The sequence below is a fragment of the Lineus longissimus genome, chromosome 9 (genome assembly GCF_910592395.1).
Source record: "Lineus longissimus chromosome 9, tnLinLong1.2, whole genome shotgun sequence".
Taxonomy (NCBI): domain Eukaryota; kingdom Metazoa; phylum Nemertea; class Pilidiophora; order Heteronemertea; family Lineidae; genus Lineus; species Lineus longissimus.
The window spans coordinates 14,612,144-14,637,206 of NC_088316.1; the positions used below are offsets into that span (position 1 = coordinate 14,612,144).

A 25,063-nucleotide genomic window follows, 5' to 3' on the forward strand; every position below is an offset into this window, starting at 1 on the left:
AAGGAACTGTCTGCCTTTATGGTAATCATGAAAAGGAATGTTGAGAATGTGTCAAATCTCTGACCAAACTGACCGATCTATAGACACTGAAGGAATTGATGAGGTGTTAGTGAACCATAATTGAGATCGGGCCATGCGATAATTCTTCTGACCGATGATTGCAGAGTTTCAGTGGTTTAGATAAGAAGATCGACACAGTTATACATGATATATCGACTACATTTATTTACATAATTTACAGATGATCAAACAGTGTTTGCCTTTTCTGCTTCCTAAAAGCACGAAGAAGGCAACCTCCGTCACACGGGCAGTGCAGTCGCAATGCGATTTTGATAGCAAGCAACTCCTGCTGACAATCTTGCAAAAAATGCAATAGACTTTCCTCACTGGCGCAATGTGGCTTGGCAAACAAATAGTGAATGCAGCGCCCCATGTGAGCAGACTGGGAACCAATACACGATCCTCGACCAATCAGCGCTCATTACGCTTCGTCGTTCGGAAATAGGCATGATGTCATGCTCGAGCCTCCAATCGTGATGCGGGTGACCAACCGATTCCCGACACGTCACCTCTCAGTGCTGCACGCAAAGTTTGTGATTCATTAATATGCTACCACTACGCATTTACGTTAGTTTACACAATCAGAAACTTATCTCATCTGATAGCTACATTGATGACAAACATACAAACACAAAAAGTAACATCCCCCGCAAGTGTCTTCACGAAAAATTCTAATCAATCAGGTGATAAGAACATATTTATAATGATACGTCTAATTTAGCATCAGCTTTTGCCATAAAAAACGCCGATTAGTGGATGTTTGCTAGGAATTTCTGCTCAAAGTATGACTTTAAGGGCGATTTTAGTAATAATTCATGTTACCTGCGACACACAAAGTAAGCCAAAGTCTGTTGTTTGAGAATTTCACTCTTGACCAGCGAATTATTTACAAGTTCTCGAATAAATAGTTATGGTTATAAAGTGATAAGTCGAATACCAACAGAGAGACCGTCTTGTTCTACCTCTCGAAGGTGGGTTAACATTCCAGGCGAACTTTTTCTATCCCCATTCACAAATCCATCGGTATACCACAATTTTTGTTTATTCCAAAATTCAGACTGTTTCCATGTTATCGTGAAGTAAACACAGAAAAACTTGTTATTGCGAAATACATTCACTTTCGGAGCCATTCCGCAGAAGATATTTAGCTACATACATGTATATTTTTACCATGATCTACGTATAACACGAAAAGGAACTGGGTAAAGCATCCCTTATCCCCAATAAGGCACACGTTCGTAAAATAAACAGACTTTTCAGCAGATTTTTTTACATCAGAAGGTGTCTCAACCATGTCAGCGTGTCCCACAATGACAGGCAAAGACCCGGACATCGATGTAAGCAAGCGTTCGCTGTATTCTTTGAACGTCATGTTTGTAACCGCCCAGGAATTATACATAACATTCGAGCTTATATCGTGCTGAGAATTGACGAAGTTTCCCGACAGAGTTCAAAGCCTGGACGGAAATACCCGAGTGTAACCGATAAGCTCCGGAAATTTTCGAAGCAAGTCGCTAAGGTTCGTGACTGTAATCAAGGTAATTTGTCTCTTCACCGTATTCATCGTCTTCCATGTCATCATCGAACCCGCTACCATTCTCGAGGCTGTCGAAATATGACCTGTCCATCTCCTTTTCTCGGACCAGGAGCACGTCTAGTGGTTGGAATACTTGGTCGGAGGAGGGCAGCTCTTTCTTCTTCGCAGGGCAATACCCTGACCGCACGCTCCTCGTGCCAAAGTTGCCGTATGCACAGAGTGGCGTTTGGCACAGTTCTTCTTTAATGCATCTGATGGGAAAGTAACATGTACTTAATGGATAATAGACAGCAACTAATTTTGAAAGTAATCGGTCTTTATTTCGGTTTTTCAAAATGTCAAACATCTTTATTTCTAAGAGAGTTGGTGTCATCGTAGGCGCCTTTTGGGGCCGGCCAAATGAGAGAGACAAAGATTTTGAAATATAGTAGGTCAAAGGTAACTTACTGTAAAGGCTTCTCATCGAACGACCGGTTCCCCACTTTGATTTCCATACAGACGATGCTTCCTGGGTCACAGTCGCATATGCAGTCAGGGGGTCCCTTGGTCAATGTGTATGGGAAAGGACATTCGCTGCATCTGAATGAGGAAAGAAAAATCATTCGTAAACGAAGCTATTTGAAAAGCTATCATTATCACCACGGAATGTGTAGATCAATAAACTGCATGTAAAAGGGAAACGATGATACCTTTTTACAAGATATAATATGACCTTTCGACACAAACTGTTTACTGAATTCAGCAGTTAACCATTCCAACAGAAATATGAGATGATTCGTACTTGTTCTTGAAATGCGTTGATTTAAATTGGCATTCGCACGATGTGTGGTTTTCGAAGACGAACGTATCTGTGAAGCGCTCGACTCGTGGTTTGACACGATTTGTACCCATGATGCGCTCTGTCACCTGAAAGACAAAACAATATTGGTCAATTCTCATGACAAAAACATGCGAATCGAGCTATTTTAACTTGACCGTTCTCATGGTTCTGGCGATAGACAAAGATGTTCGCAAGAGGATTGGACCGTGGCGTTGAATAGTAAAACTCTGACCGATAGCCTTTAGTAGATTTTGTGTCAATCGGCAGGCCAAGCACTGCAATGTGCTGTACCGTTTCGAACGTACATTTTAAAGTACACGTACACTACAAAAGACAGGCAATATCAAATTACGCTGTAGACGAAGAAATATATCAGCATTGATCTATATTATCAAAAATGTATTAGGCTCCTTTACTTTTTTAGATATCTCTAAGAATGTGTACTTACGAAAAACGGCTTGGCGACCCTTTCGACTGTTTTGGGCAGGCATACTCTGGCGGTGTCGTGGCCACAGCAACCAGAGTCCTGCTCGCATCTATACACCGTCGTACACTTTGGCCAGAACAATATTTTTGTGCCCATACTCAGATTGTCCTGCATGTGTATCACCTTTGGCCGGGGTTTGCACATTGTGAGTTCGCTGTCCCTCATTTCGTCCATATGTTTTACCGCGGCTTCATAGTCTGAAAAAGATCAATAGGTCATCACTCTGATCTTCCAAATTATACCCAGGTCAATCGTCCCTCCAATCAGACAGATAAGCCATTTTACTGTTAGATCTGTGCTTGTATGTAGAATATTATGTAACTTCTCTCCCCGAGTGCTGAATACAAGCTTTTGTAAGTGATATCAGCAGAGTTTGTGATCAAAGTAACTACATGCATATATTTTTTCGTGAAACGGTAACTCAGCCTCCAAGTATTCGAGTATACCATTTCCACAACCGAAATCGCCACAAGGACACCCTGTCTCCCCAAACCCCCATCAAACCAGGCGAGTTCCAACTCACCTCTCCGGAGGTCGTGCCTCCGATCTGATGAGTAGCCGTGTTCCCGGTGATGCTTGTGTTTCTCGTATGGTACGTCTGCCTCGAGAATCTCATCCACGACGTTGTCCGACAAATGCTTCCCGTAAAAGATCCGTAACACATCTCTGTAGTCCTGTGCATTGCTTAGCTCCGTCTCGAACTGGTATATCGACACGGGCTTCATTTCAACCTGGGAGTAAATAATGGGAAGTTTAATTAGAGCCAGGGGACACATCCATAAACGCGACTTGTCGCCTACCCTTTCGGTCGGATCGAATACCTGAAAGATGTCTCTTCTGCATGATCGGCAGATAAGCTTTCTTTACGGTGTACAGAGGTTTGTCCTAGGATAGAATGTCCGGGCTATTTTTTATTATTGGCCACAGAAAAGAAGCAAGAAAAAACTGAATATGCAATAAGTGTAGTAGGAAGTTGTTATGCTCAATTAAATGGCCATTAAAACCTATTAAGAAATCACTTGTACATCAAAATGGTTTAATAGTATTGTATATGACATAGCTTAAAACCAAGACGAAGTTTAACTTTGGTGGAGGGAACTTACAGAATAGCACATGTTAAGTTCTTAGTGCATAGCATCATATGTAGATTTGAAAATTTTAAAGGGTTTGATTTTTAAAAATCACTTATTTTTTTCGATTAACATTGTCTAGTATTTCATATATCTCAAATATTAACATCTGCTTTGGGCATATTGTCTACAGTGCACTTTCCATTATTTAAATGTTTTTCAGTGTTTCCCAACAATGAGGGGAATCCTATCGCGACAATTTTTCATTTCTATACGATACATGTAAATAGTTTTCGAAAAAAATATTTGAAAGCGATATTCAAGTTAGAAAGTAGCATGACGTTTTTTTACACCCAATATTAAATGCTTCGGAACCAGGAAGTATCCTTGCAGTGTCAGTAGTTCATTTCCCGCTGTCAGCATGTCTAAATGATTATCACAAAGACATAGAAAAAGGTACTCAGTGAATTGTACATTGAAACTGGAAAGTGGCCTACTGAATGTTTCGGCAAACAAATCTACATTTTTTACGGCTGTAAAAGAGCTTCGGAATTCAACATGCCCAGGAAAGTAATGCCCAGGCATATCCCCAAAAGTGTTACCGGTATTTTGTCCACGACCCTATCTCTTAACTAGCTTATAAATATTTGCCACATTCCAACACGGTAGTGTTTCATCCCGTGTCACCTTCGATCACCTCTGCCTGACACGGCGGGTTTCGATATCAAGCGGTCGCCATTAGATTTGCGGGAGGGTGGTTTGATATCGAAACTTTGTAAACTTTAGACAATAGTATTTACATGTCACAGCAAAGTCAAGTGTTCATTCACTACATGAATGCATCAACTGTGTTTTCACAGCTGTTTCACTAGGTTATTTGAGGAATTAAGTAAGTAAATTATCCTGTTGGAACAATATCGGCCGTGGAAGAACACACATATAGTGACAGGCACACACTCTTTCTCCGAATGTCTCCTCGATGGACATGCGGTAGCCGGATCGGGCTATTTCCACCTGCGCATGGTATTGTTGGTTTCAGCAATAATTTCCCAATTCGCTCTGTCAATGATGTACACACAGCTTTACATCAAAAATGTTGGTGAAAATCTCACTCGCTTCTGTGCTGTTTACCTATTGACTCATGATTGCATGCAATACCATTTTCATATTCGGTGATGCCGGAATACATGTACTACCTCGTCGGGACAGACGCAGGCCGATCGGCCGGTTGTGGCTCTGAGCGGTCCTTCGAGGATTCGTGCCTGACAAGTGTGCCCTGGTTTCACAGCATCATCCCATGGTCGTTTGCTTCGTAAAGGACTCAAGCGAATGGCCCTTGACTTAACTGGGGAACGTAGTTGCAGGCACACAAGAAACCCTGAGGGGAAATTAGGTGAGACAACTTGTAAATCATTGATTCATTTACCTGGTATTGTCATAATGCTGCAGAGGTGATTTCTGCCAGACGGGTCAAGTTAAGGTTTCAGGTATTGTTGTAATGCTGCAGAGATGATTTCTGCCAGACGGGTCAAGTTCAGTTTTCAGCACCAATTTAAATTCATTCTTTTACCCTTGACTATGAGAAATACACAGATAAATCTCGTGGGTTATCTCTAACCCTGTTGATTAAGATAATCGACGTAAATTCAACTTGTAGATAGCCATCGGAATGATTCAATAGATTTAAAAGTTCATGTAGATTTAATGGTTTGCCGACTTTGAATTGAGTTTCAAGTATCTTAATGGCACCTATTAGACATGGTCTCTTTATTCGAAATGAGACCGGTGTATAACATCTTAAGACAACAAGACTGTTATACGACTACTTGAGAGATAGTATAGCCAATAAAATAAATGATGATGTGTTTGTATAACTAGTCATTATGAAGACAGCGTCCTGTAATTGAGGCAACTGAAGGACTTTCTTTTCTTTCGGTGGCATTTCATTGAAGCCATTCCGGGCAAATGAAAAGAGATAACCACATCCAGGTGAAACGACCATTTTGATATTGGAACAAAATTTTACAAACACGGTGGGGAGACCTCGCCGGAGTCCGTATACGGATGGTGGGGATATATCGAGCCACTGACCTTGCGACCGCTAGCCAAAGATCCGAGCGGCCACTAGACACACTGTATGTTTCCTTTGACGGAGACTATTAATCTTGTGATTGTGAAATAACCAAATCAAGTCATCGTAACGACGCTGTTTTAGGGTAAAATTCAACAGCTTGCCAATGATATCAAGCAAGTTTTGAGTATAAGTCTTTTCCAATCACATGTGGGCCTACTGATGCTGACTAAATGAAGCCAGATATGTCTATTTGTAGTGTTTTTTACAATGATGAAAAAAGGGCTTCTACCGATGTATACGACACAGAATTTATGATATTACGTGGAATTCCGGATAGATACTCAAAATCTCCCATCGTCTCACGAGCAGTGTCCTTCATAATGATTCTTGAAATCCTAAGTGCCCCTCTCAAAGGGGTCGAAATGTCTGAATTGCTCCTATCAGTAAATAGCGGTACATGTGCCGTCTAAGTGCAAATACAATGACGCATATGACACTTAATTCGTGGTCAAGAGTTTATATTGACGCGGAATCTGTGTTTAACAATAAAGACGATTTGAAATGTGTGAGTGCGTGAACTTTGCTAGACCACCCCAAATAATCATGAATTACAATGAGAAATTTTGATCATAATAGTAATAGAGAGAATAGGCTCGAATATCGTGTCTGGTTTTGAGAATAACCTCGATGTTAATAACAAGTAACCATGAAACACAACCATAGCATGCCCTGCTAAATGTTTGCAACACATCTTTCATCGTTATCGGACCTGATTCTTTGATGCATATAATGACCACTTATTTTTTATACTTGGAAATGTTATCGTCACCTCCCTCTGATACTAATTAGGTTAAAATTACCTGCTTGCTTTACGCTCGAAATGTCCGAAATAGCTGGCGTACTCAAACAAACATCACTACTTACAAGTACAAGTGCTTAGTTTAGAGTAACCATGTTTATAATAGTTTATATCAGAGTCACTGGGCAATTTATCGGTGGGATACCTCAACCTGGCCAAACCTAACCTCTGTGTCAAAAGAAGTGGTGGTAATGACAAAAGAAAACAATATGTGAGAAACGAAATGGAAAAATAGCCCAAAGGCAGACAATCTGTTTAGCCATCAGAATGTTTATGTAACCCACATCATGCTGTTTGTGTCGCAATGTTTATGTCCCAAAATGAACACGAGAACATTGATTTGTCCCCAAGTATCATGGGGCAAGGGTAGACGATCGGAGGTCTAGAGTTCATTCTCTGTTTGTGTCAAACTACTTGCATCTGGGACAGAGGAAATCACTTAATACCACGGATTGTTTAATAAAAAATTAACAGTGGCAAATAAACCAAACTTTGCCAGTAGGCATTATTAGATTCCCCTAGTTTCAAAACATTTTTGCAACAATGTCTCGTGAAGATTCAGTCTACTGTTCTTGTCACTGCATATATAACATTTATAGAGAAGAGCAATCAGAAATATCTCTCAAATTTTCATTTAGCTTTTACGCAAACGCGGTGAATTGATAAGGAGATGATGCATTGAACGACAAAAGCATAGACAAAGACGGAGTCCGTATACGGGTGGTGGGGATATATCGAGATTTGCTGGGCCAGCCAGACGACCCTGCAATGTTTTCCAATAGTATTTGTGTTAGCTGCTCCGATTTATTGTTGACCGACGAAAGAAGTCCGTGTATGTGACTGGCGTGTTCATGAATATACAATGCTGCTATACCACTTCTATCATTAAAGCATTACATGTATTTGCAGACTCCCACACACGGAAATAATTGCGTCATTAAAATTGCAACAACGGCAACAGAACCATCGACTACAACAATAAATGACGAAATACGTTAAGATAACATCATGAAGAACATGGAAATTGTTGATGTTTGTGGTCAATATGTAAGCAAATGTCGCGGAGATATGATAATTGCCTATACCATTACTAAAAAACGGTAGTCCTAGTTTCATTGTTATCTGAAGGTTAATGGAATTTGAAATTGTTTTTATACGTGTCATGGCATCAGTAATGGCTCGTGGTTAGTAAACGAGAGCATGGGTGTTATATGACAACTACTTTTGAGGCCATCATTCTCTCCATCCCGTTGAGGAGAAAAAAGACGGCATCAACTGAAACCCGAATACTGCCATACCTTTTTTCAAATAATGTGATTTTTACTTTTACATGAAGTATGCAGTCTACGATCGATCTAACTTCAATGTTCGTTTAGAATTGAAAATATTGTTCATTTTCTCCTGAACACGGATTGTATCGGGTTCGTTCACTGCAGGCATCTCCCCCCTTAATGTATTGACATTTCCTCAGCCTCCAGACAACGTGGGCGAAGGCTACGGTACGGGGGCAATACCGCTGAAAATTCAGTATGACCGCCGGCGGATTGCCCACAGTCATCGGTAAGCCACTGTAATATTTTCCATATACTATGTTATTTATAAAAATTCGAAATTAAAGTAGTAGGAAGCTGCCTAATTACAACATTTTCCAAGTCTTTACCAATACAAACATAGGTATTACTGGTATCTCCCTGTCCTAGTAAATCATGCTCACCAACAAATATTGATACGAGCACTCTGTAACATACGAAAAACCAACCAACATTTGACTGTAAGTACTCAGTGAATAACCATGTTTTTGTTAAGGCATACCTGGCTAATCAATATATTCCCCGTGTGAGACTTAGACCACGCTTTCAAAACGCTCAAAGTACCCATACATCAACAAATATGCACTTTGGAGAAGACCAGATTACGTCTGCAAATGTTTAGTTCAGAAAGGCCGACATTTTATGACTGACGTATGTAATATGCTATCGAAGGAAGTCGTCACTTATATAGTTGTCAGAGGATTCAAACAGTCTGAAATATCAATTTACGTGTTCTTCTCACCACTTTCCTCAAGCAGAAATCATGTAAGACTTCCTGTCAGATGACAGGTTCGACCAATCAAAAAAAACCTTATGTGATGATGGCCGTGCTGTCTGTACCAATCAAGCATGATAGCTCTCTTTTGATTAGTCAATACCAGTCGGGAAGTCCCAAATTACTGCTTGAGGAAAGTGGCGAATGCTTGGCCAGTTGGCGTTGTCCAAATATCTTACCGACTTACTGGCAGTGAATGTCAATCCTAACGTCTTCTCCTTTCAAGGATGGATATACCCACAACGACATTAGATCGGTATGGCCGACTTAAATACTGTTAAACTCGTCTGACAGTGGCATTTGCCAAAGACTTTTGGTATACCAACAAGTCATGACACCTCCATGTACACAACATTTTAAGGGTACCACTTGACCAAGAACCTTGAATGACATGTCTGCTTGACTTCGCTAAGTCAAGTCAACAATCAATGATAATTCAATAGAATTTAACCTTGCCCCAGGATATACGGCAGAAGTTCGGGCCCGCAGATACCAATGTAAATGGAAAAACAGTGGAGAACAAAGCATACTGACAGATAATGAGAAGAAGAAAGATAAGATAAATGAACTCGAAAACTACTGGCCGCATCAAAGACGCTTCAAAGCTGTTTTACCAGAAGAGATAATGGGCCAATCTAATGGAAATACACGTACCAACAGTTCGTGCGATGGCCACTCATTACCCTTGCCAGATTTAATGCGTCATTTTATTTGTCAATGACTTTCGACCTTAAGTGGTTAATTCAAACTGATTTTTATAAATTGGCAACTTCCATTATTGGTTGCATCCTTCCCTAATAAGACAGAAGACAGTAAAGTTGCCGGCCTAAATTGGCCTAATTCGGTAAATTCTTTGGCTAATTACGATCACTTACCACATCCAACGGTTCTGATATGTCATATCCAAGAAGATCGTCCTTCAAACGTTTCTTGTACACTGGCTTAACTTTGTTACCTTTATAGTATGGTTTATAGTCAGATTTCTCCCGCAGCACGAAACATGAACACATCTGTAGTGAGATCAGCAACGCCATGGCAAGAAAGGCGGGGGATAATCCAAAATACCGGCCGGACATTTTGCCTGGGACTACGCTTCTGAAAACATGTCTGTACCTCCCGAGACCCATATACGAATTTGTTTGTTGATGCCGAGAAAACTGCGTCTTATCCTTTCCTTCAGAGTTGTTGATGTGGTCAACTACAAGTTTAAATTAGCCAGCTTCCTTGTGTGTCGAGACTGTCGATGACGACAGATTCAGCCTCGCTGCAACAACGTGCTCTTTGGATCTGCTCTACAATCACGAGATGAATCTGCGATTGCCACTTTCCTCGTAAAAGTTGCGAAATATCCAAGTTACAGAACTTTATGGATGTTCCCCGTTGATATATATAAGAAAATATCGGATTACGGTCCCCGTTGATGGAAAAGCATGGTCGATTTTATCCAGGTAGACTATTAGCGGACTTGTTAACTTGACAATGCTCTTGCGCGAAATGAAGTGGTCCTTGGTCCGTCCACAGGCCGCCGGGACCCGTCACTCTGTACTCCAGCATGGTATTGCCGGCGGTCGACGTCACGTACTAAAAACTAGATCAAACAGTAATTAATACATCCTAGTTCCAACAGTCGGCCCAATATATCAGTTCAAAGCTATAAGTATCTAGGGTCAAATCGATATGGAATGACTTAAGATAAGTCAACAAGTCCTTAACTCCAAATCTACACGAATTATACGTAATCGCTTGTAACATCAGAGCAAGTTTCACAAACGTGGTGCTATTTTACTTTATTACCGACGAATATGAAATGTTCACAGAATGTTTTGCAGATATATTGGTTTGAATGCGAATTCAGGTCATTTTGTAATGGTTTTCTTTTGTAAATGACATACAAAATAAAGTATTTTTGAAGTAGGCCTTCAACTCGTTTTGTGTTTTTTTGCGTTGTTCTCTGCTTGTTTTGCTGTTTAGATTGCGAAAACAACTCTCTTGCAATGGTATGTTGGGTCAAATGCCTGATTTACCTGTGAACTGTGTGCAGGACAACCGATAGGAGTCTTATCTAATAAAAGAGATATTGGAAGCTATATCTTCCAAAAGTGGTGAAAGAAACACCGTCGCAGACCGTATTTCTCACCTGTCAGGGAGATTGGTGATTGGCATACTACCAATTATCGTGGTTAACAGGTGTCGCTAGCAAGTGAAAAGAAGCACATGCAATGGAAGTGAAAAGGCACACATGTAAATAAAAAAAGGTCTTCTTCGCCACCTGGAATTCGAATACTAGTATATTTATAAAGTACTACGATCCATCGTTTGTAAACCGTCCTGTGTGCACCCCTTGATCACGTGGTCAGAATGCAGTACATTTTATTAATTTGTTTACTTCCAACCAGCACTTGCTTATCTTTTGGCAGAGAATCAGATACGGCGTACGATGTGGAAGAAGAATATGTTTTCGAGTCAACTGGCACTGGTCTTTACCTGTAGAACCTGAGTTAACTCGAAACATTTGTTGAAACTAGTGGTTGTAGCAACGATGAAAATGCAATTCGAATGCTTTCCATGGAAATCATCAAAACTACGTAATATTGGTCTTCACATTCGGAAATTGAACGTAGGGCGATAGCTATTAAAGATCGTATGATTGTTGTTGTACAACTAAATAATGATGGAATAATTATTAATAGTATATCCTAATTCATTAAAAGGGTAAATTATACTTTCCGGACGTCATGTGATTGATGATCTATATGCATTATGCGAATTATCATTCGGCACTGCCACCTCGTGATTTTGCTCGTGCCTCATTAATGACCTTTTCGTTCTTGTGACCGGGCCATAACGAGTTACTGCAGTATCATTGCGTCATGCTGTCATATGATTTGTACACAAAGTACAGCATTGGCAACTTCGCAAGGAATCTAGCACTGGCATTTCGTGGACGAGAGCTTCTCTTGCGCTACTAAGCCAACTGCGTATCGAATTCTGGCATCCAGGATTTGAGAACGCGCTGTAAACTGCCGGTAAAAACTGGTTCAAATGTAAGCTTCGGTGAAATTTTTTCCCATTGCAATCGACGTATCTACATTTAATCATGTATGTTGCGTACACCGCTTACATGTAATTCTAAACCAGAAGTGACCTCCCCACATCCTTTTTATGAAGCGCTTTGATAGGCTATATAATGATGATGATACCAATTTTATTCGACCGTTACCAGGATCAAATTATATCTATCTGGGTACCGACGTTTATGTGCAGGCTTCGACTTTTACATTGATCATCACAGAGCATACACAGAAGGGACGGCGACCTTTTCAAATTCAAAGGCCTGCTACGTTCGTTCAAAAATTCAAACTCGAATTTGAAATTTCTAATTGTGTAAATACTCACTGAATATACATGTAAATTTCATCTAGTGGATATTGATAGAAGAAAGCGGTCCTGACACACCATGACACACCACGTTCAAATTGCAATTCTTTGCAAGATTGATGTTCATATACTTGTTATACTCTTTCTCGGGTACGACTGCTGATGAACGAACGAATTTTCTAGGACGCAACACGTACATCGCTGGTAGAAACCTGTTGTTCCTCAGGTTGTTTTGATGCTCTTCGCTGGATCTGTGTTACCTATCGAAAGTTCCGCACTTACTCAGTATCTTCAACATGAAGCATTGTATAGTTGCTGATGGACGTAGATGAAAGGAATACTCATCAAGGCAAATCACCCTGAACTTTATGGTCGTATATAGCTCCTTCTAATGATGTAGCCGGTCCTCTTTTACGTCTTTGTAAGATGCAAAACATTGGTGGTTAACATGCTGGCAAATGAGCCTTCCCGAAATAATGCTGACCGGCGGATGCTATGCCTACAAGGCAAAAACTCATAAAAAACAGAAAAACTGAAGCCCCAGCTCTGCGAGGTCTTCGCATGCTTGGGTACTGGAGAATGACAATTGCTAAAGCCCGGTTCATGGCATTGCTTTTCATTCTTTGGCACAGAACCTCCTCTCGACATTAAAGCCATGACCACTCGCGAGGAAACGACATCGCCATCTGTGGAGGAGTATCCGGAGCTACTCCTCGCCACTGAAGCCATCATCAAGTATGTGTGGATCGTCGTCGCTGTTTTCGGGATTACGGGAAACGTGTTGGCCGGAATGGTCGCTTTCCAGAAACACAACAGAAACGTTTCGACGTGTACTTACATGTTAGGTTTATCGGTGGCAGATACTTTGTTTCTGCTGCAGCTTGTTTGGCAGTTTCCACTCAGTTATCACGACCCTCGAGGTTACTTCATTGAACAGCAGGCCATTATATTAAAGTAAGTGCTGACAATCTTTTTGAAATATCGTTCTTTTAAAGCCACGTAGAGTGTTGTCAAAAGGGTTTCTAAACGTCTGGCTCCGAAACTGGCGCTCGCGCGAAGCACGTGGCTAACAAGAGGTCGCCAAGGGTCCAGCCCTTGGTGTCTTCCGTTCTGCACTGACACTGAGCCATTACGATGGCAGCGTCAGTGTGGGAGAGGTGAACACCTCTGGTCAGGTCTGGACAACAAGGTTCTCACATCATGAAATTCTGAACAAATCCCGCAGATTGTAGTAGACATGGTAGAGGGCTTGGCGAGGTTGATAACGGACCATGCACTGCTGATACAGCAGCGCCGCTAATGCTCTATGTTTTTCAGGATCTCATGGTACTTCCAATTCACCTTCGCCATGATATCAGGCTACGTTCTCGCCGTGATGTCCATTGACCGCCTGATAGCTGTCCGCTTCCCGATGGCCGCACGTCGCCTCTGTACCATCAGCAGGGCCAAGAAAGTTGTCATTGGGGGCTTTCTGGTGATCGCCATTCTAAACTTAAACACATTCTTTACGTTTCAATATGTTGATTTAAGTGGTAAGTATCACAATGCTTTTCTTTCCCTCTGCACTGACATGCATTCATAACACCTCAAATTTAGGTGGAGAGGGATGGCTTGAGAATTTGTGATCATGACTTCGTCTCCAGCCATTCCAGCCGTTCACCATAAGCTGGCAAGGCAAACTCCGCCTCAGACGTCCCTTGTCCTACCGGCCACCTCCCCATCAATGCCTCCAAAGTTGTTCGAAATGTTAGGGGCATTGCTGGTTAGATAGCGAAGGGACCAAGAGATAGGATCGCGCCCGAGAATGGGCGCATCCGAAGGTCTAATTCCATCTCCTTTTTAGGTGTGAAAACGTTGCTCTTATCAGTTCCTGAAAATAAATCCATTGAGATTTTGACGTCGACGTTCCATTTAGTTTTGGGAACCATTTTCCCTTTCTCCACAATATGCATTAGCAATTTTATCATAATCGTCACCGTAAAGCAAGCTGCAAAGGAGCGTCTGAAAATGGGCTCAAAAGTCGATAATTCGACAGATCGCCAAAGGGCGGAAACGCAACATCTCACGCGAATGCTCATTTGTGTTTGCATCGGTTACATCGTCACGTCACTTCCGTTTCGTTTTCATTATTTGATAATTGGTATCCCAGAGGTCAGTGCACTGTATGACTTATCGAAGCCATATTGGAATCTACGCTACATGTTGGAGAATGCGGTAATCTTTTTTGTGTGGATCAGCAATTATGCTTGTAATTTTTACATCTACTGTTTAGGTGGCGGGAGGCGGTATAGAAATGACACCAAAGCTGTGCTCAAGCAGATAGTTTCAGTATTTTACCGTGCTTGAGAAAATATCCAGCTCATCATCAGTCGGGAGAGGGAATGTCTAATAAACGGGTGCGAGGACTACGTTCTTGGCCCTACGTGTTGCATTATAGGTTCGAAATACTATTGCCAAGAGTTGAAGTCCCGGGCTCTTTTACTCAATAGGCGTCAGAGACAAACATCTGTGTTTACGTTAGCTGAACTATGAGTCGTCTTCTTTGGTAAATGTATTCAGACAAGCTACTGCTGATGCTGATTGAGCGTGTTCGCCAAGATTCTACACTCGGACCAACCTTGTTCCTTGTCTACAGCAATATGTTCCGCCATTAATTAGTTCAGCCAAAACATAAGTTGGCCAATTTGAACAACTTGGCTTGGTCCAGGACCTATGACTGGGAAATTGGTCAGCTGACCAATTCAGTTGTCGAAGTTCAAAATTTGACCAAGCCAGCAGAAACGATCAGTCTATATTTGGACGGCAGTTTTTCTCTCTCAGTGAAATGCTTGATAACCGTACCGTTATATCTACCACAATTTGTGCATTTTTAGATCATCTATCTTTATACATTTTTATTCGCTTTTGACAGATGATATGATATGGTATTTTATAAAAACACTTGTCATGCCTAAAACAGTATGATGTTAAAATAGGTTCTAGATGTTACGACTGCAATGATTTCGTACGGCTTCCCTATATGGTGTTCAGGCTAGTCAGTGCAAGGATCACATACTGAACTTCCAGCGGTACTCCGTAGCCTCCGCCCATACATGGAAGGTGAGCAAAATCAATACGTTGAGGGTCAAGATGCGTCTTACTCGGAACGCGGTTTCACTAATCCTGGTAGTAGTTCCTACCGCTAGCGGGTATCGTATCACGCACTCATGGTCCCGATGGTCGGATACGAGATACTCACCACGAAGCGCTAAAATGAATGTCTAGAAGTTACAATTTTCTGTGTTTGACTACTTCTGTGGAATGACGACCTCTGACTTTACGGGATTGTCATCTGTGGACGAATACCCAGGGCTACGGCTCGCCATCGACGTGATCTTAAAGTACCTATGGATCGTCGTCGCCGTTTTCGGAGTCACAGGAAACGTGTTGGCGGGAATGGTCGCTTTCCAGAAACACAACAGAAACGTTTCAACTTGTATCTACATGTTAGGTTTGTCAGTGGCGGACACGCTGTTTCTACTGCAACTCGTTTGGCAGTTTCCCCTCAGTTACTATTACGTTCCCAGAGGATACTTTATCGAACAACATGACATGATATTGAAGTGAGTGGTCTTTATCTACCTGATATCGTAGATACTGTTACAAATGCGTTAAAAATGTGAGTTTCTTTCTTGGAATTTCAACAAAGCTTTTTCCTTTCCTAAAGTGAAGACGATGAAGCCTGCGAGTAGGTCCGTATACCTTCACAATAAAAGCATAGAATCCTAACGGCTGATGGTTGGTCATTATGACTGTTTTGTTTGTTGTACGGCATATCTATATTGGTGCCGCCAGCATATGCCTTCATCAATATGACCAAGATCTATACTTGGTATGATTAATTTCCTTTTTGCAGGATCTCATGGTACTTCCAATTCACTTTCGCAATGATATCGGGCTATGTTCTTGCCGTGATGTCCATTGATCGGCTAATAGCTGTTCGCTTCCCAATGGCCGCACGTCGCCTCTGCACCATTACCAGGGCTAAGAAAGTCGTCATTGGGGGCTTTGTGGTGATCGCTATTCTGAACCTAAACACATTCTTTACTTTTAAATATGTTGATTTGAGTGGTAAGTGGGGGAATTTAAATCGAATAAACTTAACTGCATAAAAGAATATTGACTTCAATTATCTTGTTTAAAATCACCCAGCTCCGGATAGCGAACTGGATATTCCTTCAGGACACTCCCCAGGCGCTTGATGAGCCAACATCGGCTCCTTGTATCGGCATTCTGCCTCTCAATGTGTCAAGGCTTCCAGTGGTTGAAGGGCATTGCTGGTTACGTGTCTTTGAGATCATAGTTAAAATTGTCGTGCATATATTGGTAGTAATTTCAAGATTCTGCTGGAAGATGTGCACAACGATATGTACCCATTATTTTCCTTTTGCAGGTGTGAAAACGTTGATTTTATCCGTTCCTGAAAATGAGGCAATTGAGATCTTAACATCAACCTTCCATTTAGTTCTCGGGACCATTTTTCCCTTCACAACTATATGTATCAGCAACATCATTATCATCATAACAGTGAGGCAAGCCTCGAGGGATCGCCTCAAAATGGGTACGAATGCCAAAATCGACAACTCGAAAGATCCCCGAAAGGCGGAAACTCAACATCTCACACGCATGCTCATTTGCGTCTGCATCGGTTACATCGCCACGTCACTTCCGTTTCGTTTTCATTATTTGATAATTGGTATCCCAGAAGTCAGTGTGATGTATGATATGTCAAAGCCATATTGGAATTTGCGCTACATGTTGGAGAATGCATTGATATTTTTTGTGTGGGTCATTAACTATGCTTGTAATTTCTACATCTACTGCCTCGGCGGAGGAAGGCGGTATAGAAAAGACACAAAAGCTGTCCTAAGGCAGATAGTTTCAGTATTTTGCCGAAAAGAAGTATCAAGATATGGCATGAATCTTTAATTGTGCTAATTTTTCGTTAGGCACACTTTCGACAAAAGTGCCTCCAAAGAAACGGGACGCCGGGATATCTTCATGTATGATTACGCTGCTTCCGTTGGGTTGAGTTCCGGTCAAAATTTCTTTTGGACGTGAATCAGTGTACGCATGAGATTCCTGCAAGACATTTAGCATATTTGCTTGGTACATGGTGTGTTGTTATTGTCGGTAAAATGCTTGCTTCTGACCAACAGGGTTTATGCAACGCAGATTCACTACGGTTGCTTGAAGGTTTTGTAACGGGACCATGTCTGAACAAGCCAGCTTACTGAATCTCATCATACACCCAAATGAACAGGGGAAGGTCTTGCCTAAACATCAAGTATACACTTATACGGTGAAATGCTTTAGGGTAAATCTACTTACTTAGCTTGGCTCTCAAACAGTTTCAAAAGCAGCAGATACAACAATGGTGATACACGAAAATAGTGTCAACACTTTTTTGCTCGCGACCTGTTCAAAATCGATAACTCTTCTATGAATAACAACTCTTAAAAAACCAACTCTTCTATCTTTGGTCTATTCTGTGAACCGCAGAAAAAGGTTTCATCAAGTTACAACTGCATTGTTCGGTTGTATAAATAGATAAAACGAGTTATTTTTCTTCCAGTAGTTACTTGCTGGTTAAAATGATTCGTTCACATTTGCCATCTCATAGACATTTTCCTATTTTGTATCAGAAGCAATGTTGTGGTACGTGTCCTTCCTGGTTTTAAACCATAACGAGGAGTTTTACCTCTTTTTTTGTTCATTCAAGAGCCATAGCCAAACGAGATTATAAAACATCGTAGCAGCGTCTTCGATTACTTCCCCCGTGCCTGTGCGAGTAAGCGCTACAGCGTTTCGTTTCGGTGGAGCGGATAAGCCTTTCGTTAAAAGATGGAAAACGATCCTGCAAATGCCGGCCTTACGACATCAACGAATCTCAACAAATCTTTTATCGCATCACAATGCAGTTCTCTTGCAAAATGATGAGGCAATGGAATAAGTTTAACTAAATAAGTGACAACTGTGGTCAGTGAGGTTAGCGAGTGCTTGTTTTAGCGTAGACGCACCCTCAGTCCGGTCCTGGGTCCCTCATTTTTTCGCTACTTCATCGTTCCTCGGGGCTAGTGCGAGATCCGGTGCTTACCCCTTGCGCTGCACTGGTTATCGAACGTACTAAAATATCCTCAGACTTGGTACTATGGGATCTTCCAAACCTTGTCACGGAGTTCATAAAGATGGTGACCCGCCAAACTAAACATTAATGACACAGCACAAACTACCCATCACCATTACACTGTTGTGCACTGTCGTCTTTTTAACAATTGTCCCGGGCAGCTTCGAATGGATTTCTCTTTTGGTGTTCAGACTGATCAAAGCATTTCAATAATTTAAATTCTAAATTCATATTGAAAGACTCTAGACTGACTATCAATAATACATGCATCCAGTGCAAGAGACTAAAATGTACGACCATCTTAGTAACAGATCCTACCGCTAGTGGGTATTATATGAACTAGTCTAGTATACGCACTAGCGGCAGCGCCTGGAACTATTGTCAAGGTCTCGCTCATTTATGCTGACTGGTCATGACTAATAGGTCAGAGAGGTACATATAGGGTAAGCGTTCAGGAAAATAAATGATAGAATAGAGTATATCTGGTCGTTTACTCACAACGGTTGCTGTGGTATTGCCTCGACTTGTGATAATCTACTGAAGAATTCCTGCACTGGCCGGGTCTTCTAGGATGTTTTTGGCAATACAAGTCAAGCGTCGTCCGCAGCCAGTAGAACACTGAACAAGACTTGTGTGACTCAAGGTCTCTGCCGCGGTGATGTTGCAGAAATGAGCCATGTAATGCATAATGCATGACATACATCGTCACAACATTCTTCACCCGTCGACTCTTAAACCATGACTTCGACCTGGCAAACTCGATCACTTTCTCTGGAAGACTACCCTCATCTCGCACTGGCTGTCCAGCTCATTACAAAGTATCTATGGATCGTACCAGTTGTTTTTGGCATTCCGGGAAACATTCTGGCGGGAATGGTCGCCTTTCAGAAACATAACAGAAACGTTTCGACGTGTACCTACATGTTAGGTTTATCGGTGGCCGATTCCCTCTTCTTGATGCAGATGGTTTGGCAGTTTCCAATCAGTTATCATGATCCACATGGGTACTTTAGCGAACATCAGGATATCATACTAAAGTAAGCACCAAAACTCCATCTGGTGCATGGTTGTCTCAAAAGATGCTGATGCAAGTGCAAATTCACCCGTTGTGCTAAAGTAGTCTAAATGCTAATGCTATATGTTTTTCAGGCTGTCATGGTACTTCCAATTCACCTTCGCCATGATATCAGGTTACGTCCTCGCCGTGATGTCCATTGACCGCCTGATAGCTGTCCGCTTCCCGATGGCCGCACGACGAATCTGTACCATCAGCAGGGCCAAGAAAGTCACCATTGGCGGATTTGTGGTGATCGCCATTCTAAATCTAAATACATTTTATACCTTCAAATTCGTAGATAACGAAGTGACTGGTAGGTAGGCCTTTCTAGCCTTTCTCTGTATGTTGCTGCTTCAAATGGTTTGTACGATTCTGGTGAGGAATGTATTGTAGATGGTGTTAGATGAAGCACTGGTGTTACATTTTATTTAACTGCTGCATTTGCTGTGTGTGAAATCACCACAAATCCGACGAGTGAATTTTTTCGTGAAGTGGACTATGCATAGTATGTGATGATTGAGGAAGAATGTGGATCATCCGAAGTCCTGACCTATCATTTAAAATGTAATCCTTTTTTCAGGTGTGAAAACGTTGATTCTTTCTGTTCCCGAAAACGAAGTCGTTGAGATAATGACGTCCTCCTTTCAACTTGTGTGTGGTACAATCCTCCCTTTTACCACGATCACTTTAAGCAATTTCATTATAATCGTGACAGTAAAGCAAGCGTCAAAGAATCGCCTCAAAATGGGTACAAATGCAGAAATTGACAACCAACAGAAGGCGGAAACACAACATCTCACGCGCATGCTAGTTTGCGTCTGTATCGGCTATATCGTGACGTCACTTCCGCTTCGGTTTCATTATTTAATCCATGGAATTCCCGAGGTCAGCTCTCGGTATGACATGACGAAGCCATATTGGAATCTACGCTACATGTTGGAGAATGGTGTGACATTTCTGGTGTGGATCAGTAACTATGCTTGCAATTTTTACATTTACTGCTTAGGTGGCGGTAGGCGGTACAGAAATGACACCAAAGCTGTCCTTAAGCAGATATTTGCAATCTTTTACCGTAAACAAGCATCGTATTAGTGTTGGTGGTGGTGCTTTACTGCGATTCGTAGGTTTTGTAGTTCTTGATGGTGGCCACGGGTTAATTTTTCTTCTTTCAGACAGGCATTTATCGCCCACAGTCTCCGAAATCTGTCAAACAAATAAGGAATCCTGTGGGTTATATTGTTGTCTTGGAATTTGCAAGTGAGTCCAGTGTAAATCATGACACGCATTTGGAGAAATACGACGTTTTATTACCAAAACTTTACAACTGTACACGACCAATTATTGGTTTGACACCGATTATACGCACACTCACACACAACAAACACGTTCACACACAAGAATTAGGCCGCACCTTCTCATATCAAATTTCATGTTTTTAGTTTGAGGAATTGACACCGAAATTGTTTGTTTCACCAAATACCGCGAGAATGGAGCTATAAAATGTAGTTTTTCATTCAAATCAACAATGCCGAAATGTGATTTTGTGCGACTGGACATAATCTTTAAGTATATACGATGATCGAATGTTTCCAAAGAAGAGATTCTTGATCTTACCCTTGCACCTCTCACCATTGGTATCAGCTTGACAAGATCACCCAAGGCCATCTCATGCAGTCAACAATTCACACACACGCACTCGCCAACTCTGGATTAAACCTGAATCAAAGGGAAGAGGCGGATTTGTTGCAGGGTTCGGGAGTACGGGTCGAAGACCGATGATCTACCAATAATTGACCATTCCATCTCAACCGCTTTCCCGGGCAATACAACTATACAATCATTTTCACGATTAGATGTATTAAATTGTATTGACGGACTTCCACAGGAATGATATGGTACACATGATTTCGCTGTGCTATCTTGGTTTTCTCGCTCTGGTTCCATCACTGAGAAGAATGTTTGTGTGGAGTGAGTTTCTTATCATTTCGTATTCTGTGTCGACTGTGTGTAGTAGATCCAATAAGTTATATTAAATACAATAAAGGCGAGAGGGAACATAAAGCGAGAGTAAAAATCCGTGGCATCAGCGCCGTCGTAAAACGCGGCACACGCATCGTTTTTTCTATTGGCGGCCGCGTGGTGGGAGAAGTGCGATTGGAGACTCGTCCCTGTCGAACTGTGCCGGAGTCTGACTCTGACTTCGTCTTCCTCGTAGTAGGCCTGAAAAAAAGGTAATCATTATCTTTCGGTTGGAGGTTCATGTTCGCCAGCTTCGGACCTGGGTACATTCTTAAGCGTAGATGGCCACTGCACTGATGAGCATCTCCTGCTAAAGACCTTTAGGTTTTTTGCTGGCTTCTCCTGCTAAAGACTTGTAGGTTTTTCGCTGGCTGATGTAGTTCTTCTTCTTTGTTTTCTTTGGCAATATTTGAATATAATAATAATAATGATAATAAATCAATGGCACTGTAATGTCATTAGGCAAACCAACCTGAAGCTGTAGACATAATGCCTAGCGGTGGCTGGTGGGTTTCAGTGCTGGTCCCTGTAACACTACAGTGGATGGGCATGATCAGAAGAATAATTACCTTGAATAGTTCACTGTACAAGATAAATTAATACAGCTTTTTCGCTCTCTTCAATTCCAACTTCTTATTCTACCCTTACTGGCCTGATTAACTTTACCTTATGGTTCGTATTCCTATCGTTATTATCGCCAGACCCGTCAATAGGCGTCTCAACCATCTCCATCGTAGAATTAGCATTTTCCGACATAAACAATCTCTGTTTCGCTTCTTCTTCGAGTCTATTTTTAATGGCTTCCGCTCGACGGGCAAAGAAATTAGCAATGGCAAACTCTATCAGAGCTCCGAACACAAAAGTCAGACAAGTCGCCATCCAAACATCTATTGCTTTGATATATGACACTCGAGGAAGTTGTGACCTCGCGCCTGCGCTCTGGGTGGTTATAGCAACCACCGTTAGGAGTCCGAGTGAGATTCTCGCTGGCGCCGCTCTGTAGTCAATCCAGAAACTAACCCATGAGAGGAAGACGTAGAGAATACTAGGCACGTAGGTCTGTATTATGTAATACCCACTTTCCCGTTTGAAATAAAATTTGGCGTAGAGACACGTAAATGATCCTGAAAGAGAAGAAGACATATACTTGGTCACCAAGGTAATCGAGCGATGAATCGTGTTTCATGCTCCCTCCTACGTAATTTGCTGAAGTCCAGTAGGGATTACATCTTGTCCTAATTTTCTTTCGCATTGATAGTTCTAATTTGAAAATTGACACTAGTAATCGGTCAAAGTATGTCTCATTAGCCGTATTAGTTGGGATAACAATGACATTTCATTATACATGTAATTATATGTTTGGATTCAGTTCCCGACGGCCATGTTAGATGCTGGCGAAACTCTTTGATCTTGACCTCAATTAATTGATTAAGGCGTTGTGCTAATAGGTAACAAGCCATCAGCTAATAGCATTGGTAAGGGTAAAGTCCGCCGGGACTGTATCATTGATTTACTAACAATAAGAATACCACGTTATTAAAACAGGGACACCCAAATTCCATTTTCTGATTCGGTTGGCGTAGTTACTGACTTACCTAATAAATAATTCTTCGTACAATTGCCCCATTTTATTTCACCTATCGTGAACTCGGGTAACTCTAAATCATCATTTTTATGGATGGCGTTGTCCCCGGGTAGCCAATCAAACATCACCTCCTGCGTTGTATAACCATCTGAAAACACGGAAGAATGTAGGTATTGAATATGAATAAGGGCATTGGCGAGAACATATCAATCTTGCTGCTTGGGGCGTGGGTCTGGTTTGCCCCCGGGACTACGTATGTATGTATGTATTTGATGGGGAAGAAGACGATGACCTGCCTACTTTATTGCGTTGTCAAGCAACCCAAAGTGACATAGGTCAGTAGTCGAAACAGGTCAACAAGAAGTTAATCGAATTCAGGTTGAGCTACTCACAACTCTCCATATACATGCCACATACTTGGACATCATGTGGATAAAACTCCAAATTCATATGACACGTCAGGGTGATAGACATTCTGGAACAAAAACAGATAAGAACTTGTTGTTATTCCAAATGACAGTCACAGCCCGCAAAAACTTCCCTTTTTTAAAATTTTTAAATTTCGCCTGAAATTCTTCATCTTCAGATTCCATACAATATGTTGCCCTGCCTTACTGGGATGACATTATCTAAAACAGTGAGACTAGACTTACTTTTCACTCAGGGTGATCTTGCCATAAGGACTGACGCTCAAGAGACGGTTCTCATGCGTTATAGTGTGAACATATCCCTTTTTTTCGTTTATAAAGTATAAGTCCGGGCTCCAGATGTTTTTGTGCATGTAACTTAGGGTCATGGACTCGTTGTAGTCAGGGAAGTAGGCCAGGCGACTGTCGTTCCAGACTCGGCGCAGGTACACGTTCACGGAGTAATCCTGGAAGGAAAAAGATATTTGTAGCGTAGCACCTTGCTTTCCGCATCGGCAAGAAGGTTGGAATAAGGTTCTTGCCATACCCATCTCTAGTTGTTGAACCAACCAAATACAATGTACATGTACGTTGATATGCATTATACCACGCTTGGTTGATGAAAATCTTACTTGACTGGAAGTCAATGGGTTTCCTTCAGATGATCTAGGAGTTAGTAAGTCATGAGGGTTTTCTGATAAGAATCTACTAATGTGCCCAAATAATTATAGACCATATTCGAAAGTTCAGTGGGTAATGACAAATGCGCAATATACGTGCGTGCACGGCATGATGATGCACTGTCAAGATGCATACAAAAATATTGTAACCCGCTGGCCGGAATTTCTGTATTGACTGTCCATCGATCTAGAAAGTACATGCACATTAGTTTAGCGAAAGGTCCATTTATATAGGAGCCGGGTATAGGAGATTTCTATCGGCCAATGTGGACGGGTCTACATGAACATCTCAAATGTACAAACCCTCAAGACATCTGACAGTTCTCTCATTGAATCTGCTCTTCCGAACTGGGGCAAAATTCATCGGGAAGCATCGATCACGTTGTAGAGGAATCGGACCTTTTCAGAAATCTTTGTATATTAATGGTGCCTGCCATATGCATGTATGGTGCTTCTGCTTTTTTTTAGCGCGGGTCCAATGTAAATTTGAGCGAAGTTGAACGCACCAGTTGCCCAACAATCGACCAGAGAGGCAACAAACTCAAAGCAGATATTAAATGGCTAACGCTTCTGGACTCCGTTTCTGCAGGCTGGTCGAAATGTGGTGTACATTTCACACGTTCCAAACCTATCGAATGTAAACGCGGTCCATCCCCCTAACGCGTACATGTACACTGAAATCAATTACACAATTTGCAAAAACTGCCAAAAGTGACAGTCAAGGCAAAAGAAATTGACAAAGGGCCTCTTCGTGTATTTAATTTTGGTTCATCGGCTTG

The 25,063-nt window shown here is 41.6% G+C and overlaps 3 protein-coding genes across 6 annotated transcripts in view; 1 reads left to right on the forward strand and 2 right to left on the reverse strand.

The window, feature by feature from the left end:
- Positions 1-198: 198 nt before the first annotated feature.
- On the reverse strand, positions 199-10,821 carry LOC135493251 (uncharacterized). Its single transcript, XM_064780388.1, has 6 exons — positions 9,868-10,821; positions 3,428-3,635; positions 2,866-3,101; positions 2,379-2,503; positions 2,045-2,176; positions 199-1,848 (listed from the first exon to the last, which is right to left on the reverse strand). Exons 1-6 carry the CDS (start codon positions 10,117-10,119, stop codon positions 1,575-1,577), a joined length of 1,227 nt encoding a protein of 408 aa, XP_064636458.1. The 5' UTR covers positions 10,120-10,821; the 3' UTR covers positions 199-1,574.
- Positions 10,822-14,332: 3,511 nt separating this feature from the next.
- On the forward strand, positions 14,333-20,685 carry LOC135493252 (C-C chemokine receptor type 7-like). Of its 2 annotated transcripts, XR_010448215.1 has the most exons (4): positions 14,333-16,480; positions 16,803-18,067; positions 19,686-19,906; positions 20,174-20,446. XR_010448215.1 is itself a non-coding variant. In XM_064780389.1 (3 exons), the coding sequence occupies exons 1-3, from the start codon at positions 19,275-19,277 to the stop codon at positions 20,683-20,685; spliced, it is 1,032 nt and encodes a 343-aa protein (XP_064636459.1). In that variant the 5' UTR covers positions 19,136-19,274. The 2 variants fall into 2 exon arrangements, 1 of the variants encoding a protein (XP_064636459.1); XM_064780389.1 differs by lacking the exons at positions 14,333-16,480; positions 16,803-18,067 and adding an exon at positions 19,136-19,573 and having other exon boundaries at positions 20,174-20,685.
- LOC135493249 (glycine receptor subunit alpha-4-like) overlaps positions 20,462-25,063 on the reverse strand; it is a 32,626-nt gene continuing 28,024 nt past the window's right edge. For all 3 annotated transcript variants that reach the window (XM_064780387.1, XM_064780386.1, XM_064780385.1), the window contains 5 exons: positions 23,851-24,071; positions 23,590-23,672; positions 23,208-23,345; positions 22,279-22,736; positions 20,462-21,813 (listed from right to left, as the gene is read on the reverse strand). In XM_064780387.1, coding sequence (XP_064636457.1) covers positions 21,574-21,813; positions 22,279-22,736; positions 23,208-23,345; positions 23,590-23,672; positions 23,851-24,071 — 1,140 coding nt within the window. In that variant the 3' untranslated portion in view covers positions 20,462-21,573. The remainder of the gene's footprint in view (positions 21,814-22,278; positions 22,737-23,207; positions 23,346-23,589; positions 23,673-23,850; positions 24,072-25,063) is intronic.